Source organism: Fukomys damarensis, unplaced genomic scaffold (genome assembly GCF_012274545.1).
Source record: "Fukomys damarensis isolate Sample0158 unplaced genomic scaffold, DMR_v1.0_HiC HiC_scaffold_38, whole genome shotgun sequence".
In the NCBI taxonomy this organism is placed as follows: Eukaryota; Metazoa; Chordata; class Mammalia; order Rodentia; family Bathyergidae; genus Fukomys; species Fukomys damarensis.
In genome coordinates, this window is record NW_022900950.1 from 61,855,603 (window position 1) to 61,874,513 (window position 18,911).

General features: G+C 38.3%; 1 protein-coding gene and 1 pseudogene across 1 annotated transcript in view; one reads left to right on the forward strand and one right to left on the reverse strand.

Annotated features, from left to right (window-relative positions):
* The window catches only part of Diaph3 (diaphanous related formin 3), a 479,227-nt gene that overhangs the window by 449,280 nt on the left and 11,036 nt on the right, over nucleotides 1-18,911 (reverse strand). The window contains exon 2 of the mRNA XM_010636939.2: nucleotides 200-232. Coding sequence (XP_010635241.1) covers nucleotides 200-232 — 33 coding nt within the window. The remainder of the gene's footprint in view (nucleotides 1-199; nucleotides 233-18,911) is intronic.
* LOC117284658 lies at nucleotides 3,095-3,192 on the forward strand (annotated as a pseudogene).

The window sequence follows — 18,911 nt, forward strand, 5'->3', positions numbered from 1 at the left end:
GTATTGACTACTCCCTTTTACAACTTAAAAGCAACAATTTAATGTATTTTACCAGTTCTGTCTCTTGTTTTAGTTGTATAAAACAGTATATTTCCAATAAGTACAATTTTTAGCCATTATAAAGGTGTTAGCACAGCATGCTACCAATATTTTGTTTAGTTAAAAATCATAACAAAGAAAATATGGAGGATAACCTTACCACATCATCTGTCAGTGTCCTAATATTTAAATGCTGCAAATGAAAAAAAAAATCAATCAGTAATTTATAACAGCTTTTCTAAACTTTAGTTAATGGAATACATTCAAAATTCTACAATGCTAACTTGGAGATAATTAAATTCTTGACAGTCTAATAAAATTCATTATATATTGTTTTAATATCTTTCTCAAAAAGATGGACAAAAGTTACCATGTATAACCATAATTTCAAATATTTACTAAAATTTTTTGGCTTTGTGAACCTCACAAACTAGACATATAAGTATGGTAAAGTAAATATATTCTCCCAATTAATCTTGTTAATTACCATTAAATATACTGACTTAGAACACAACTGATACATTTAAATATAATTTTCAGAAGCTTTTTCATATTACAAGACAGTGAAACTAAATTTACCTTTACTATGCAACATAAAAGATAATAAAGTACTTTGCTGACTTAATTAACTTACTTCTAATAATGAAGAATGTACTGGAGTGACTATCTGCATCTTTAACACTAGTCTGATTTATCACCAGTGGTAATAGTCATACTTCAGTGTCACTGCCAACTTATTTGAGAACCCTTTTGCTGATTTCCTTGCTAGACAAACATAAGGCACTTTAAAAAGTGAATACATTAGTTCCCTGCAAAGCAAAATTCAAAAGAAACAAAAAAAAAAAGTATACTTTATAAATCCTAGAACAGGGAAAGATTTTTGTATTCACATGACTATAATCAATTACCAATTCTTCCGTCCTCTTGTTCACTGAAGAATTGTATCTTTCAAAGTCCAGAGAGAATCAAACATTTTCTAAGTAGGAAATCAGGCCTATTCTTTCATAATTATAAAAGAAGATGTAATAACAATCCTTATCTAGCAGGGTGACACAAAGTTAAATTCAGGATTTATTAAACAAAATGAAATTTGGCATTCATCTTTAGTGTAGCTTTACATACAGTGTAACTTTATGCCTTTTGGGGATGGGGCAGCGAAGAAGATTGAACCCTGGGCCTCATGCATACCTGGCAAGCATTCTACCTCTAAGCTGCATCCCCTGTCCAAGTACATCTTTATGCTTACGACTCTACCTCACTGATGATAGCACTTAAAAATCTGTAAGTCGTTATTCTAGATTTTCTTCTTTCACCAAATGTTCCTCCTTCTAATACAAAGGAAAAAAAAAGTAACTGGAGGAACCTAAAATGAACCTTGTATACACCAAAGAATGTTTTCAAGTTAATAGATATTACTAGTCACATACTAGGTTCCAGATTAAACTGCCATAAAATTAGAACTGCTTGCTTTGACCTGGGAATAAAGAAGTAATAATACTGGATAAACTGAGTTAATGTCTCCTCCTAAGCTTTACAATTTGCTTTTCAGCAATACTATTTTCAGCTTTTGATATTAATACGTACGCACAGTTGTTCTTAAGAATGCATATGGTGCTGAGCAACACTTGTTAAATTTTTAAGGCATTTACAGCCAGTATCATCTCAGGCACATTTAATTACAATTAACCCCAAAACTACACATCTCTGAAATTTGAAAGGGGGAAAAAAAGCAAGAGAAACCCCTCTCTGGGGTTCTATTGTTAACAGAAGGATTCTAGCCCACTGCATTTAGTTAACTACATCTTTTGTAGCTTTATGAAGGTAGCTTTACCCAAATACAACTCATATTGCTCCTGAAAGGGGTTACTTTCAAGGTCCTGTCACAGGGTAAAAAAAAGGAAAACAGTCAAGTTCTAACAATACCGTGTGAATCAGTGTGTTTCCAAAGTAAAGCCAAGGAAATAAAGTATCAAGCTAAAATCCTGTTTAGAATAGCATGTCACAATAAACTGAGAACATCTATTTGCAGAAATGAAATACTCTCAAAGACCAGTGTGAGTCGCTTCGGGGAAATGTCATGAAAGTGACGGGGGGGGGGGTTCATTTAAAAAGAAATGAGACTAGATAAATAAATGCAAGATGTATTATCTAAAAACTACATAGAAGGTACAGAAAGCAACGTAATAGGTATGAACATAGAAAATGACAGTTACATGATATAAAATGCAGAAGATGTAAACATCCAAGAGAAACACTTTTATCTATCTTCAAAGGTCTAAAATTGGACAGCCTTTTAAATTAGAGTTATAGTCACATCCTTGAGGAAAAAAAAGCAGTCATTTACATAAAAACAAAAAAAGGATACTTTTTTGTTGTAGTTGTAGTTGTTGGGCTTTTATTTTTTTTCTTAAGTTTTTAAACTGCCTCACTGAAGATCTTCTAATGGGCTTCAATTAATTTACTAAAGACTTGATCTGTTTTTCAAGACAGTATTAGCACATATCAGCCCATTTGCAACCTAAACACAATATTTCACAAAAAAGAACATGATAAGTCACAACAGAATTATAATGCAGGAGTAGCAAACAGGAAAAAAAAATAGTAAAAAATAAAAAGAAACCCAAAGGAATGTAGGTATGAAAAATATAACAGAGTTTGAAAAAAAACTCAAGAAGCTAAGGTCAAGTTCATTATTCCTTGTCTTCTGGAAAACACTTACGTATCAATTCTCACCAGTAGCAAAAGCAGCCAATAGGGTAGGAAATCACAGCATATTCAAGAGTCCGTGACAGGACTGAACATAAAGATACAGAGCAGCAGTGATCTGAGATATTTGTTTCCATACCAAAACAATAAAGTCACTGTTGATTTCATTTGAAGATTTAGCTTTCTAAAGAAGACTACATAGCTGTTTCTTTACACATATGCTCTCTGAAATAAAACAGTGAAGACAAAGCTAGAATTAAAAGTCTGAATAGATCTAAGCACTAGTAATTTCCCCTAAAAACTGCTGAAACTGGTAAGAGTCTACTTCAAAAAACAGGAAGTAATGGACTCGCTTTAGCAGCACATTTACTAAAATTGGAACTATATAGAGAACCATAGGCCCTGCTCCAGGATAAAACATGAATTCACAAAATGTTTCACATTTTGGGGGGTTGAGAAGATTTGGGGATAGGAGGAAACAGAAAGGCGAGGAGGGGAAGAAGAAATAAAGAATCAAGATGTCATACGTATATAGTATATTTTTATTTTATACCAATTCCCCATGATGAATGTATTTATTATGTATCACAAACTTATCCTAATAAAAAAATTTTTAAACAAAAAGGAAAAAGAAATGAACACTATATCTGGTTTTAAAAAAGGGGTAAAGGCTACATCAAGTGACAACCATTTGCAGGATGTGTAAATGTTAATTTTAAATTCCACTCAATAATTGTAAAGTTTACATTATCTCAAGGTTCTGCTTGCTTGACTCATAAAATGACTTGTAAAATGAAGACTATCCATTAAGTTGAAATGGCTAAGAAGGAGAAAGAGAATGACTATCATAAAATCCTCATACTGTTCTGTGGGGTTTTGGCTTTACTTTTGTAGACACAAAATCATGAGGGTAACAGCCTTAATTAAAGAAAAAACTATATAACACCAAAAATATTGCTTTTATACTGGTACTTGAGGTACTGTTTAAATGTCTGGTTAACCAAGACACTTTTTAAAATGAAGTACTTCTGTTTTACAGCTACCAGCAATGCACTTTACTATCTTCCAGTTGGGGAAAATAGAAATGGCACACATCAATTCAGTTCATGAGTAGCATTTGCTGACATCCACCTCCTTAAATGAAAATTTAAGGAATATTAAATATAAGCAACTAGGAAAACCTTTAAAAATAGTAACATAATAGCAACTTTTAAGGGCTGTATCTACTCACGAAAAGAACAAGAACATACAGTTTTAGACATATTAATGTGACTTTGTAGACTTTAGTTGTATTACCTGACCTATGATTCCATAGGTGTTATTAATGTTTTATGGCATAGGGATCGAATAACCTGGTAATATTAAAAATACACAATTTTGTCCACAGGACCATAGGTAATTGGTTAAGGTACAGTATTAAAAGATATTCGGGCTCTTTTCCTAGGCCAAACACTCACCTTTCTTTTTGTGGTCCTATGTTCCTCAACTTGCTAATTCTATTTTTCTCCCTAAAATGTAAGGAGCACCACATATAGATGGGTAACAATGTTTTCTGCTAATGACAGTTCCTAGGACGAATGGTCAAAAGGGTCGCTGTGGAATAGAAAGAGAAAAAGGAGCCTTTATAGATTTTTTTTCCTCAAAAGAACATAGGATCCAAGGGGGAAAAAAAGTAGAAACACAGAACATAGGTCTCTATATTCCCATTTAGGCAGTGCATCAAAACTTTTATTGAAGACAGTGCCTACTGTCAAAAAATAGATTTACAGCTTTTCAGAACATTGTGCTATAAATGCTATGAATATCAAGAGGTATGAAGACACAGCTTCTCCCCACCAACTTAGTTTACAAGCAAATAACAAAAATTGATAATTGTGTCGCACACAAAACAATATATAAACTATATAGCAAAAAAAGATGTCAAGGTAGAGCCCAGACTTTTAGTGAAAGTTATGTTTTGTTTCATTGGTTAGCACATGTGAAAAAGCAGGTCAGTGGAGCAAAGGATCTATCTTTTGATGTCATTAGAAACATGACAGACACCAACAACTGTCAACCTCACAGCTTTGATCAACTTGTCATAATTTAACATAACATAATTTGGGCTCATACAATTCAACCCACTCAGTTTAAATCATCTAACTGGGTTGCTATGATTACAACAGAAGGGAAACTTGTAGGAGGAAAGCCTTCAAATGTACCTGACTCAGACACAGTTTTCATCAAGCAGGCTCTCTAGATCACTGGGTTTTAACTTTTTCGTATGCACAGAAATCACATTAAGACTTTCTTTGAAAAAGTAGATCACAAGGTCTCTCAAATCCCCAAGACTGATTCTACAGGTCTACAGTGACACTTGGGAACCCACATGCCTAACAGGCTCTCGGGCAATGACTCAGCACACCAAGCACGTAAGAAATTCTACTCCACATTCCAATTCTGCTCCACAATCAGCCATTAAGCATTCCCTTAACCTGCTCATATATGAATTTCTCACATGGCTTACTTTAAAAGATAGGTGTCCTGAAACCAGTCACATGAAGGGTATAGACAAGAAGTACAAGAGGATTTCAAAGGAAGAGCTAAGGAGCTGGTATCACTGGGTTAGGCCTGATTGCCAAGAAATGACAGGTTAATACTGTTACAGGAGAATTCAGCAGTCTAGTATGCAGGATAATTGCCGTCTGTATCATTTACCCAAATGCTTAGTCTATGGTGCATCCATTCATAAATATATATTTGGTACCTAAATACTGAAATCAGTAACATCAAACCATGATATGACACTATCCTCTAGACAAAATGAGTAAATGACAAATTACTGACCCAGAAAAGTTAAACTTGCAGGGAAAAAAAGTAAAATCAGCCTTCACTTAATCATAATCTTTGTTGAAAGTGATAAGTTAAAATGTTATTCACATTTTTATTTTAAAATCCAGACTAAGCCAGGGACAGTGGTGCAAGTCTGTAGTTCAGAGACTGAGGCATGAGGATCACTTGAGCCCAAGAGTTCACGGCCAGCTTGTACAACATACAAGACCCCATCTCATGGGGAAAAAAAAAAAAAGGCCAGACTATTCTATTTTATCAACAACTAAGGAATATGTACTGTAACCTAATAACACTTCTGGCCCATACACTGGTGCTTACCTTAACGTCAACACCAATGAGGACTAAGAAAGTATAAATTAATTAATTTTTTTAATGGACATTTATATTATTTTTAATTTTTATTAGTACATGTTTGTAGTACAAAATGATCACATACTTCATGGGGAGTTGGTACATGTACACAACACGTCTTCTTTTTTTAATCTTCTCTCCTTCCTCTCCTTCCCCCCAATATATTACTTCTAACCATGACAATAAACACATCTACAGAGTCCATCTTCCGGGTAATTACAAAACACACAGATGTGAAAATACTGTCTTTCAAGGGCTCTGGATTTAACATCTCAGAAAGGTACAAAAATAACTCTAAAGCTCTCCTATCATATCCCTTAGAACAAGTGTAGAGCTGGCTCTTTGATACTACAAAGAAAAACTGTAAGGTAGCTGTTTTTTTATGTAACTGTGTTTTTAGTCTATGTGGAGAAAAGTGGGAGGGGAGATGTTAGGAACAGGTGAGAAATTTGGAAAAGTCCTCCAAAATCTTTTAATCACTCAGGCAAACCTGTAACCCTGCCTACCTAACTCTGAAAGACAAACACCTCATTCCTTAGGGGTTCTCTAGGGACAGACACACTCATTGAGGAATCCATACCTCCCTTTCCCATGATCCCTATTATGTGAAATGAAACTCACCAAGAAAGACCAACTTTCAAAAAACAGTGTCAATCAAGTGTCCACAGAAGAAAGTAAAAAATGCATTTTTATGAGAACACTACAAGGTCTTAAAAATTATGAAATGGCTGCAACATACCTGTGGGAGTGGAGGGGAAGGGCCAGCTCTCTAGAAAAACCAACAAATTTTGACTGCAAATCTCCCGTAGATTATGCATCACAGTGGTTGGCCAGCTAACAAGTCATTTTTAATTCTAACAACTCTAGTGTTCCTTTTCCTTCAACAAACTCATTCAAAGTTGAAGTAAAATTAAACTACAAATACAGTGGCTAATTCTAGAACAGTTTTAAACCTATTGTAAGATTTTTCTTCATCTTTTCAGCTCTTTAAACCACATCAAAAATTCTTCTACAGCATATCCAGGGAAAAGCAATTCAAATCTTCTAACTACTTTACAAGTGGATTCAACTCTAGGTTAAGTGAATCCAAAACCTTTTTCATCTGGAGAAGGGCAAAAAGCAAGTATTTGCTGTGGAGAGAACTACACTGGTTCCAAGGCTTCCAGAATAACCATGAAGCTTATTAAACTACCTACTAGGTTACACCTGAGAGTGCCTCAACCCATATGGTGGTACAGGCCTATAATCCCAGCTCTTGGGAGGTGGAGGCAACAGGATTCTCAGGAGTTTGAGGCTGGCCTGGGTTTACAGCGAGTTAAAGGCCAGCTTGAACTACATGGTGAGACCCTGTCTCCAAAAACTGAAAGAAAAAAAACTATTGTCCAACAAAAGAATTTAAACAGGATGTTCTGGAAGGTAATACGACACTGCTTATTCCTCACATACACTGTAACTGAGAAGGATTTCATTTACATTCCAGCATCATCGTAAGAAAATTTGATTAGACTGTTCCAGTGAATAATTTGGTTATAGAAATCCATGCACACATTTCAACCATTTCTAGTATTTATACTTAGAAAATAATACAGTCATGTTTATATATAAATATGTATCACTGCAGAATTACTTTTAATAGCTACAATTGTAACCAACCCCAAATTTCCCAAAACTTGGTAAAGATTAAATAAATCATGATGCTGACATATGGACAATTACATGAAAATGATCAGAATATGATGTTACATGGAAAAAATTGTTGCATTTAAAATTGTACTTTGTATTTTAATTCCAACTTTATGAATTAACATTTATAGAATAAACAAGACACACTGTTGTTAATTTTATATATCTATTTTGTGGGATTTAGGGTATTTTTTCATGGTTTCATCCTGGTCATATATAATGCATATATTTATTTTCATAAGAAAAGGTTTTTTAAGTTTCTATGGCTAATACTTTTCTCACTGAACCAAAAATATAGATTAGTTCCTTTTCATATAAAAATGTATTAGTAAAAAAAGAAAAATCTAAAAAAATCTAATACTGTGAGCTAGACTTTTAATAGACTGAGTTTTAATGCATATCTCCAAGTATGTCAGAATATATTAAACACATTATTCATTTGTTACCTAATTCACATATATAAATTAACCAATCTCAAAAAGCTCCTTGGTTCTGTGAATTATTGATGTTGTCACCTGCTAGAGACTTAATTCCAAGAAAAATATACGAATCACTACATCACAAGCACAAATCCTTTTGACACAAATTCAATTTCTGTTGCAACAATAATATATTGACTTTGCTTTATTTTTCTATTTTATGACACTTATTAATAGTGGAGATAAAAGAAATCTATCATTTTTTGCTATTGTAAATGCAAACAACATCATACCATCTTCAGAAAGTGAAGGTAAATACCACTCACCACTTTCATTACCTCTTGATCAGCCCTTCGTGTAAATGAGGACGTGATGGCAAAATATAAGAAACATCAGGATTTCTTTAAGCCAGGCCTTGTCTATAATCCTAACTTTGTTCTTCTACACATATAATTAGACTGCCAACATGTGCAAGACATTACGTTAAATATGAAGCGCACCCAGTCTCCACCGTTAGGGGCTTACAACTGAAGAGCTGCAAGATCAGTGTGCACAAAACTAAAATGCAAGACAATGGGGCAAACAATTCAGAGGTGACAAAGAAAAAGTAACTGCTCTACATGCTAATTAGATATGCTCACATACATGGTAATTAACAGGCAGACATTATGATAATGATCGAAGACCAAAGTCTTATTTTTAGCCATGATTCAGGTAAAACTTGCAATATAGAATCCATTCTTCTCAAAGAACAAGATTCTTAAAGTATGTTCATGTAAACATCAAACATTACTATATTCCTCAGAAGGCGTACATCAGTACATAAAACCAAGATTTTTGTCCTAGAACACTTTCTATAAGAGAAACAGACAATGAATAAGTGAAATTACAAATGTCAAAAGGTGATACATAAAAACGAAAGCAGGGTAAAGGGAAGCGTGCAGTTTAGGTAAAAAGTTTGTAGGTTGCAATTTTAAATATGTGGAATTGGGTTGGGATACGTCCCACTGAGAAAGTACCACTTGTCCAGAGTTGCCAGTACACTAGAGTTAGCTGTGTGGTTAGGGGGACAAGTGTTCCAGACAGAAAGAATCCCAGAACAAAGCCAACAGGAAGACGAATAGCTGGTATTTAAGAACAAGAAGCCAATGTAGCTCCTGCTATACAAATGAAGTCATAGAAAGGAGAAGAAAGCAGACTAGGCCCAGACTATTTTGTTAATTTCTATTTTATCAATATCTTTGCAGTACATAATGATTACTTTCATTGTGGGGAGTTGGTACATGTGCGTGACACACCTTAATTCTTGGTGTCTCCTTTTCCCCCTCCCCCTACCTTCCATCTCTTGGACCCCTTCTCATTTGCAACAGTCCCGTGCCATTCTAAGGACATGGACCTTCACTCTTCTAAATGAACCATCACAAATACTTTATAAGTACAAACCACATTTTATAAATTATCTATTTAAACAGTACACTCTAGTCAAATTAGCATAGCATGTGAGTAACATGGGAGGGAGAATTAGGGAAAGAAAGGTCTATACTCAAATTTACTTCTGGGTCCTATAAGTAGCATCTTTGGTTATGGTGCCATGAGTTATCCCCCTAGGTGTTAAAAACACTCCCCAAAATACAGGAGTAAACAGGAAAGTCAATGAAAGCAACTTTCGGAAAAACTCAGTTAATTCTCTTAATAAAACTAGTTTTAATATAGAATTAGTCCAGAGGAGTGGAGGGAATAGCCAAGCTTGCTTACAGAAGAGAATAAGAAAAATTATAGATATATAGATATGTACATACATGTACATATACACACAGAGAGAACCGTTTAAACATAATCCCAGGGCCGGAGATTTAGCGCAGTGGTTCTGCTGCCAGCCTGGGAAGCACAAAGACCCTTTGATCCCTGTACCAAAAAAAAAAAAAAAAAAAAAATCCCAAACAGCCCTCAGAATTCTGAGTTTCATCCCTAGGAAGTCTTTCCTCAGAGCTCTACACTGCTTCACAGATATCTGAGCCCAAGCCACAGGGACACAAGGCTGCCCCACCTCCAGCTCCAGCATTAGGGGAACTCCTCTCCTTCCTACAGTTACTAATCCCTAGGTTACCTAGGCATCTCCAACCTGACCACCCCTTTCAATACTTCTATAAGTGACCCACACATATTAAATCCACCTACTTTGGTTCCTCTTTCTTGTCGGGGCCTTGAAGTACTGCCCCCTTCACTTCCCAGTGCTCAGGCTGCTTGCAGCACCCTACCTGCCCTCTTACCTTTCAAATGCTGTCTGTTTCAAGGTTTTTACTTCCCTTCCCCCAAGTCAAATGTGCCTCACCTGTGAGTCATATGCTGTGCTGCAGCAAAAGCAGTACTTTTTGGTAGCAAATGGTGAGGTTCTGAGATCAAATTCACCTGGATTGGAATCTACTACCTCAGACCCCCATTAGTTCTGTGACCTTAGACACTTCCTCTCTGAGCCTGTTTCTCATCTTACTAGGAAGCCACTGCCCTACAGGCTTGGTGGGATACTTAACAGGGAAAGTAAAGTACACTGTTCTTCCTGGAGTAAGAAGGCTTCCATTAGTTTTCTCCCTTTTGTTCCACTAAGAATCCCCACTGGCATCACCTTGGTTCAAGCAATCACTTTCCTCAAGGCTTTCCCTACCAGTCCTCCCCACTGCAGGCCCAGTGATCATCCTCTAACCTGTTTCAATCCATTCGTAACTAGTAAGTGTGGAGAACCATAGATCCGCCCCTCCGCCATTTTATGATATAGCCTATGAAGCCATTTTGTATTAGGTTTAGTTTTCCTGTAGATCACATGATATGCTCCCGTGGGTGTTTGATGTATCCTTATAAGGTAATAATCTGTTCTCTGTATGCTGATTGGTTGCATTATGGTATATATGTTGCCACCCCTTCCGGGCGCGGAGAGAGAGCGGGGTAGAGATCCGGAACTAAAGTAAACTCCTTGTGTATCAAGTGTGTGCCTCTTTGCTCACGCGTCGCCAGTTCAGGCCCCCTGTAGTCGCAGACCGAGTTGCCCAAGGCAATCCGGCTTGCGACAGGTGGCGCCCGAACAGGGACCTGGACTTGGCGATTTTCGTGGGCAAAGTGAAACGGACCCAGGTTGCCTCAGGTTAAGAGGGACGGCAATCCGTCGGCAGACCCAGGTCGCCTCAGGTTAACAGGGATGGCAATCCATCGGTGGACCAATGTCGCCTCGGGTTAAGAGGGACGGCAATCCGTCGGAGCAGCGGCTGCGCCTGATCCACGCAGCGGTAAGTAAAGGCAACCAGGAAGGTTGATTACTCTCGCTTACTCGTGTTTATAGAAAACAGAAAGAATGGGACAAGGTCCGTCTACGGACTCTATTACCCACGCCATCCAGAAAATTTTACAGACGCAAGGAGTTAAGGCAAGCAAGATTCAAATTGCATCCTTCGTACGCATGATGGATGTTATCTGTCCCTGGTTAAGGGACGAAGAAACCATAGATGATGAAGTTTGGCAAAGAGTAGGTAAACAGATAACCAAAGCATTAGCTGAAACTCCAGACAGATATCCAGAAAATGTTTTTTTCATTTTGGGCCATGATATCGGCAGCTGTAGGTCATGGACCCCCCAAGGAAATCCAACAAGCACTTAATGAAGTTGAGGAACATCTCTCTGAGGAAAAGGAAAGACGTAGTACATGGGACACAGTTTGTCTATGGCTATGTGATAAGGCAGAAATAAACGCTGAAATATGGGAAACAGTTGGAAACCAGTTGAATGAAGCCCTTCTGGCCGAGCCTAAGCGTTTTCCAGAAGGTGCTCCTTTTTATTGGGCTTTGTTAAACGCAGCTCTCAGGATGCCAACCAAAAAGGAAATCTTGGAAGCCTTAGACGAGGTGCATGAAGGGTTAGAACAAATTAGAGAGGAGCGCTCTCAGACTTCAGAGCCCCCTGAATCTGGTCTAGAAAAAGATGATAGAGAATGTCCTCTTTTACTTGAGCCCCCTGAGCCTCCGGATTCTGGAGGACCTCCTGTAGCGCTATATCCCAGTTTTGAGGCTTTTCAAAAGTTATATCCCAGTTGTGAGGCTTCTCAACAAAAACTTGAGCATCTGCCGCCTTCTGCGCTGCCCCCCACTCAGAGGGAGGCAAACCTAGCTCAGCTGCGTACTATTAATCAGGAGCTCAGTGAGGAACTTCAGCTGAGGCAACAGATTTCATGCCTCTCGAGTAGACTTGCGTCTCTTCGTGCCTCAGAGGCCAGGCCTACTAATGAGCCCAATGGTAAAGACCCCACAACATCTGAAGGGTCTCAAGGCATAGTATCTCCTTAACAAGAGGCTCTTAAACGCGCCGCAGCACAAAGGGAGGAAATCTTTAGACTATTCCCCGTCATTCAAGTAGAGGGACCCCAAGGGCCAATTAGAGAACATCGCCCTCTTGAGTTTAAATTGGTTATGCACCCCCAGTTGGGGAAGGGGTTTTTGCTTGTGTTTTTCCACAGAAAGCTGATCAACCATGGTGGATCCCGGAGCGTTTTGTCAAACAGATTAACGCAAGCTGTGAAAAGGACCAAAAACAATCTTCTGGTGTTACTTCGTGGGATATTGTTACAGACTCTGTTAATCCCTTAAAGATAAAGATCGTGAAGGCTCCTCCTAAGAGCTAATTCTTCCTGCTTTTCCATCTTATGTGCTTTTTCATACTTTGCCTGTCCTAGTAAATGATTATTTTTTTATATCCACAAATAGAAGGTTAATAGTAAATGAGAAAGAAAAACATTAGGAAAGCTATAAGTAAGAGTTATGCTTTTGCATCTCGTTAAAAACAGCTAAAGAAAGACATACAAGATCAGAAGGCCTAAGTATATAGAAAAGGTGTATGGAAATCATATAAAAAGGTTTACATTTACAGTCAAGAAGCGCTTTCATTCCTTTAACCCTAATTCTACAAGAGATCTCTGTTAATTTTGATTTGCAAAAATCTTGACTAGTCATAATAACAAGATCTTATAATTCAATTGGCCAAAACCATCTGAGTGTACTCGTTAAAACTGTCTTATATGTTTGTCTGTCTTAAGCGTTATACGTGCGTCCTAAATTCAAAGATGTTTGTATGTTTTTGATCAGAATGACGTCAAATGCAAGTAGATTGTTGATTTTTAAAAAAGATATATCTTGTTAAATATGTTGTTAAAAATGTTTAATTGGCTATTATCAAAGTTCTGAATTATAAATATGTTATTGTAATATGTTTCTGATGGTTATTTTCTGTTAAAAAAAAGATCCTATTGATGCAAAGCTACATTTAAGGACATAAGAATTCATATCTGGTATACAAAATGTATTCATATTGTTTGACCATGTAAGTTTTCCAGCATATTGTTCATGATAATAACCTTTTGGTCCAGGTATTCTCCCTTTTCTTCTGCTCCACCTACTTATGGTTACAGGTACATTTATAGATCCACCACTATCCCTGAACAGCTTGAAGCTGGGTTTCCACTGAGGAGGCCGGAATGGGACCCCCAACACTGAAGCAGCAGAGAGAACTCCAGGATGTGTCTTGGGGCACAAGCAGAGACTTTATTGTCCAGAACAAGGATTCATTGGAACTGGTTTGGCTATATTTCAGCAACAAATGGATTTATTAAAAGAAGAAGTTGAAGGATTGTGGTTGCATACTCGATTGGACTGTGATCCCAGATTTCAACAACTCTGCCTTACTCCCTTTCCTGTCAAAAACCATTCTGAGGAAGTTAGATGACTTTCTTCATTGTTGCGAGGGTCTTGGAATTGGACATTTCTAAGTGCAACTAATCAGTTGTCATTGGACATTGAGGTCTTGTCTGGTATTCATGCCAATTCTATCCGGCTTGATTTAGATTTTGCTACAGAAGTTTGGGAAAATTTGAAAAAGATGTTTTCACCTTCTTGGATTGTTATATGGCTTATTGTTATTGCTGTTATGGTTGGTTTATGTATTTTGGGTTACTGCTCATATCGATGCTGGAAGCGTTCCCAGTTTAAAAATGAGCGTTTAGCCATGGTTGTACAGGCTTCTTTCAATGATGATACAATGTGCGTAGATGGGCCCGTCGCACCTGACAGAGCTCACGTTCATGTTTTCTGCCCTTGGGGGACCCAGAGACGGGTAAGGAATCGAGGCCATACCTACCAACCTAAGACAGGCACAAGGGACATAAGCCCTTCTGCTGATGATGGGTAAGGAGTTATGGTGACTCGGCCGCCTGAGACAGGGCCCCTTTGGCACCTTCCTGATTCTCGCGCAAGAACAGGAGCATGTTGCGGGCATGTAACATCGACTCTGTTTGCAGTTGCCTTCATTGCTGCTTTTGTTAAAAAGGAAAGGAGGAATTGTGGAGAACCATAGATCCACCCCTCCGCCATTTTATGATATAGCCTATGAAGCCATTTTGTATTAGGTTTAGTTTTCCTGTAGATCACATGATATGTTCCCGTGGGTGTTTGATGTATCCTTATAAGGTAATAATCTGTTCTCTGTATGATGATTGGTTGCATATATGGTATATATGTTGACACCCCTTCCGGGCGCGCAGAGAGAGCGGGGTAGAGATCCGGAGATGAGGAACTAAAGTAAACCCCTTGTGTATCAAGTGTGTGCCTCTTTGCTCACGCGTCGCCAGCTCAGGCCCCCTGTAGTCGCAGACCGAGTTGCCCAAGGCAATCCGGCTCGCGACAAGTAAGTGTGTGCCTATCTCCCCCAGTGGCCTTGTGCACCTTGAGGACAGTGATTTCTGTCATGGTCATTTGCCATCAGCTCTATTTTGCTGAGTGTCAGTTATGTGAGCTGTCCTCTTTTCAGCTACTGGTGCCTGTCATGTTTTGTTAAATTCCTTTAGCACTCAGAACTGGGGGCTAATAACTAAGCACTGGTGGTCTCCCACTGCCATCCGAGTTCGTAGGCTGCCTGGGCCTCAGGAGGCTCACAGCCAGACGAATGAGAGGTGAAGTAAACAGGACCAGCAGGCATTACCCATATAAATTCGTGACAAGGTGGGTCAACCTTCATTATCATCAAGAAATGAAGACCCCACCTCTCTCACCCCAGAGCCCTTTGTCTACAGTTCCCTTGGGTCACTGATTACTACTTTTTGTAGTTTAATGTTTAAGCATCATCTGTGGGGATTGTTTTTCTGTTTTTTTTTTAATGTGGTGGGGACTGTCTCCCTCATCTTTGAAACTTTAAAGCTACTACAGCCCAGGGAACACATTAGCCAGCGGCTGTCAATCTGACTTCACATGCGAATCACCTGAAAATTTGTTTCTTTTCCTAATGCTTACACAGGACAGATGCCTGACTAATCTCCCCCAAGCAAATCAGAATACCCAAAGGTGGGGCTTACTGAGGATCGTTTCATACCACTCTCAGGTGACTCTAATATACAATCAGGCTTACACCAACTATTTTAAGCTGAGATTTCTGGTACCAAGAGTACCATCTCCACAGATCCACACATGCAGCTATAGTAGACTCCTGTTGGTTTATCTGCCCCATGCACACCGTCCCCTCCTGAGTCCCTCATCACAGAGGTGGCCCAGCAGTCCTCAGTGTTTGTGAGACAGCCTGGACACAGGTAGAGAGGAGGCAGACTATAAAACCAAGCAGAGCCAGTGAAATCCTCTCCCGGAAAAATGACATGGTGTCAGAGATGAAAAATCAGGCTCTGCTTTTGTACAGATGAAGGGCGTAGATGTGTATCTGGAATTACGAACTTCGCATTTGGTTGTGTGACGTTATAGACGGTGGAAGTCACATTATGCAGACATGCAAGTATGGCTCAAATGGCTAGTGAGATGTAAATGACACTACAAAAATATGGCTTCTGAGAATGAACTAGAGAAGATGTCAGCTTTCAGTTCTCGGTTCTAGTTCCTCAGGAAGGCCAGCTGTACTTCCTGTGTACAGGATTGATTTGGGGGGCTACCCCTACATAACTTTTCAATGCCTTTTCAAGCTTAAATGAGATAATACAGAGGGATTTAATCCTTTAAGCCAAATGGGGCTTGACTGAGACAGTACCCATACTATATTTCCTAGCCTACTGTCATCACTACCAGCACTTTCTAAGTAGTGCACTTTACCATAAATACTAAATCCACCCAACAACCATATAAATTAGCTTATCCCTACTTTAAAAATTGGGGGATTGAGTGGCACAGAAGTGACTGCCAAAGGTGATGGGTGAGTGGCCAGGCCAGGGAAGAAACCTCAGTCACCCTAACTCTAAAGGTCAGGCTCTGCCACCTTCCCGCCTGTCAGGCTCTACTTCTACAACAGAACACCATTGTTACCAACCCTGGAGATGCAGTTTGGGTTATTAATCAAGCAAAGGAATTTGAAGATTAAATCTTAATAAAATCAGCATAATTCTAAGTAGGTGGTTATTAAGTGGTACAATTACCACTGATTATAAATGTATACCTTAAAATTTTTAAACTTTAGATGAATGAGCAAAAGAACCAAGACAGCTGGGGCACTCATAATTTCTGTAAATTGCCTAACACTGATTAAAACACATATTTTGCTAGACATTTCCCCCTATGTTTTTTAAAGTTGCTTTCTCAAGTGCATAATAGAAATATAATGCACAGTTGCTTTTTAATTTCTCATTTATAGAGAAACTTTAATATATATTGTAGCTGGCTAATGTGGGTGCTCACTTTAGTAGAAAAGGAAATTAAAACTAAAGCACAAATTTACCGGGAAAAAAGCTTTAATTGAAAAGTTAAGAGATAACAGGAAAAGATTCCAGCTTAAGTAGCTAGAGGGGGTATGATACTGGGGTTCACACCCACTCCCCCCACAAAAGCAGGAGGCCAGTTTTTCAAGGATTATCTGATGGCTGGGGTCCCACTGACCATTATCTCAATCCTGGGCATCACAGCTCTGGAATTTTTATGGCTAAGAGATGGTATTCCCAGGAAAGGACTGTCTCTGTGGTGATCTCAGTCATGTAGAATTCTGCCTTTCCTGGAATCCAGATTTCAGGACAATGGCTGGAGATTTCTAGATGCAGCTGAATGTCACTATAAACCTCTTATCTTGGTATCTTGGGGATGAAATCACATAAATTCAGGACTAATAAACCATGCCCTGTCAACTCCTAGACAGACATTCCCCAAACGAATAACATACCCATACCCAAATGTAGAGATGTGAAGAGATTTGACCCAAGATTACAGAAACAAGGGATACAAAATGAAGGTCAAGTTTTGTTTGTGTTTTTAGTTATCTAGTGGGCATCTGTAAATCCAAATGAAGAGTCATGATTCATAGCAAAAAATAGCTTTTAAATCCCAGAAGAACACACAAATCATGCTTTTAATGAGTAGCAGGTAAGGTTCCGGTTCCTGCACGTTCCCCATTCCTATGGTAGCCCCTATGTCATGACTGTGTCAGTACACAAGCCTTATAACCACGACCTCCTGATTCAGACTAAAACATACATCACAAAAATATCCATATTCCAGAACAGCATTTAAAAGTCAGTTAAGAAATTAATTATAGCTGGGTGTGGTGGCACACACCTGTAATCCCAGCACTCGGGAGGCTGAGGCAGGAGGATGGCTGTGAGTTCAAGACCAGCCTGGGCTACATAGTGAATTCTAGGTCAGTCTCAACTACATAGTGAGACCCTGTATCAAAAAACCAAAAAAAAAAAATTAATTATACAGAATTGGCTAATCAGAGAAAATTTAACTTTTAAAGTATTGATAAAGTTGAACTTTTTATAAAATAACAAAATTACCACCATGTTTTCTTGCAAATTGTGAAGATTGTATACTTCACAAAGTCAACATGTGGAAAAGAGAGAAAAAGCACAGCACCAGCTCTTATATGAATTCCAGCATTACGCATAAAATGTAGGATACATTTTACATTTCTTTTATGTTGTAGAAATCAAGTAAGACAAAGGTTTGAAAAAAATCATCCACTGGGTTTGTCAGCTGTGGATCTGCCAAAGGAATTTCAAAGGAATTGGTAACTGTGAAGACAAACTGAAGAACCAATGGAAGGTGGCTCAATTTCTCTTTATCAGTGCCCCCTACCCTTTATCAAGGCTGTCAGAACAGAAGCAAGAAGCTAAGAGTTGATTAGAGGATATCTGTTAACTCTCAACATAACACACGACACCATCACATCCTACCTATAAATAGCATCTTTCTCATTTCACAGCTCCAGGAACTACAGAACATAGTAACTCCAAAGCCACACAGCAATCAAAAACAAGTTAGGAGCTGGGCAAACTGCTCTTGGGAAACTAAGTCAGAAGGGCTGTGAGTTCAAGGCCAGCCAGGGAAACAGTGAGATTCTGTATTAAAAAAAAAAAAAAAAAAAAAAAAAAAAAAAAAGCCAAGATTTACGCCAGGGTTAATGCCATAGGCTTACTACTTAAAGATTGTACAACATGGATTCCCCAATAATACTTCACACACCTGCCCTCCCCATACAAGCCTCTTGAAGTCAAGGACCCCACTGTATCCACATGTGCTATGCTCAGTATAAAGGGCACTCAAACATTACTGAATAAATGAAAACAACGAATTCATGGAAAGTGGTTAAAAGGGAAGAAGCAGAGCATGATATTCTGAAAGGTCAAATGTCAAGGAAAAGTTGGGGAGGAGTGTTGCTTGGTTGTCCTTCTGCTTTTTTCTTTTATAACAGAAAACATTCAAGTGGTTTTACAGGATGGAGCCTGAAAACAGTGAAATATTCCCAATAGAATGGGGCCGGGTTAAGAACAGTGGTGAAGAGATTAACTTTGAACAGGAAAACAGGAAATTCTTTGTGGATACTGTAAGAGAAAGGATAAGGAACGGCTGCAGATATAGACAATAACAG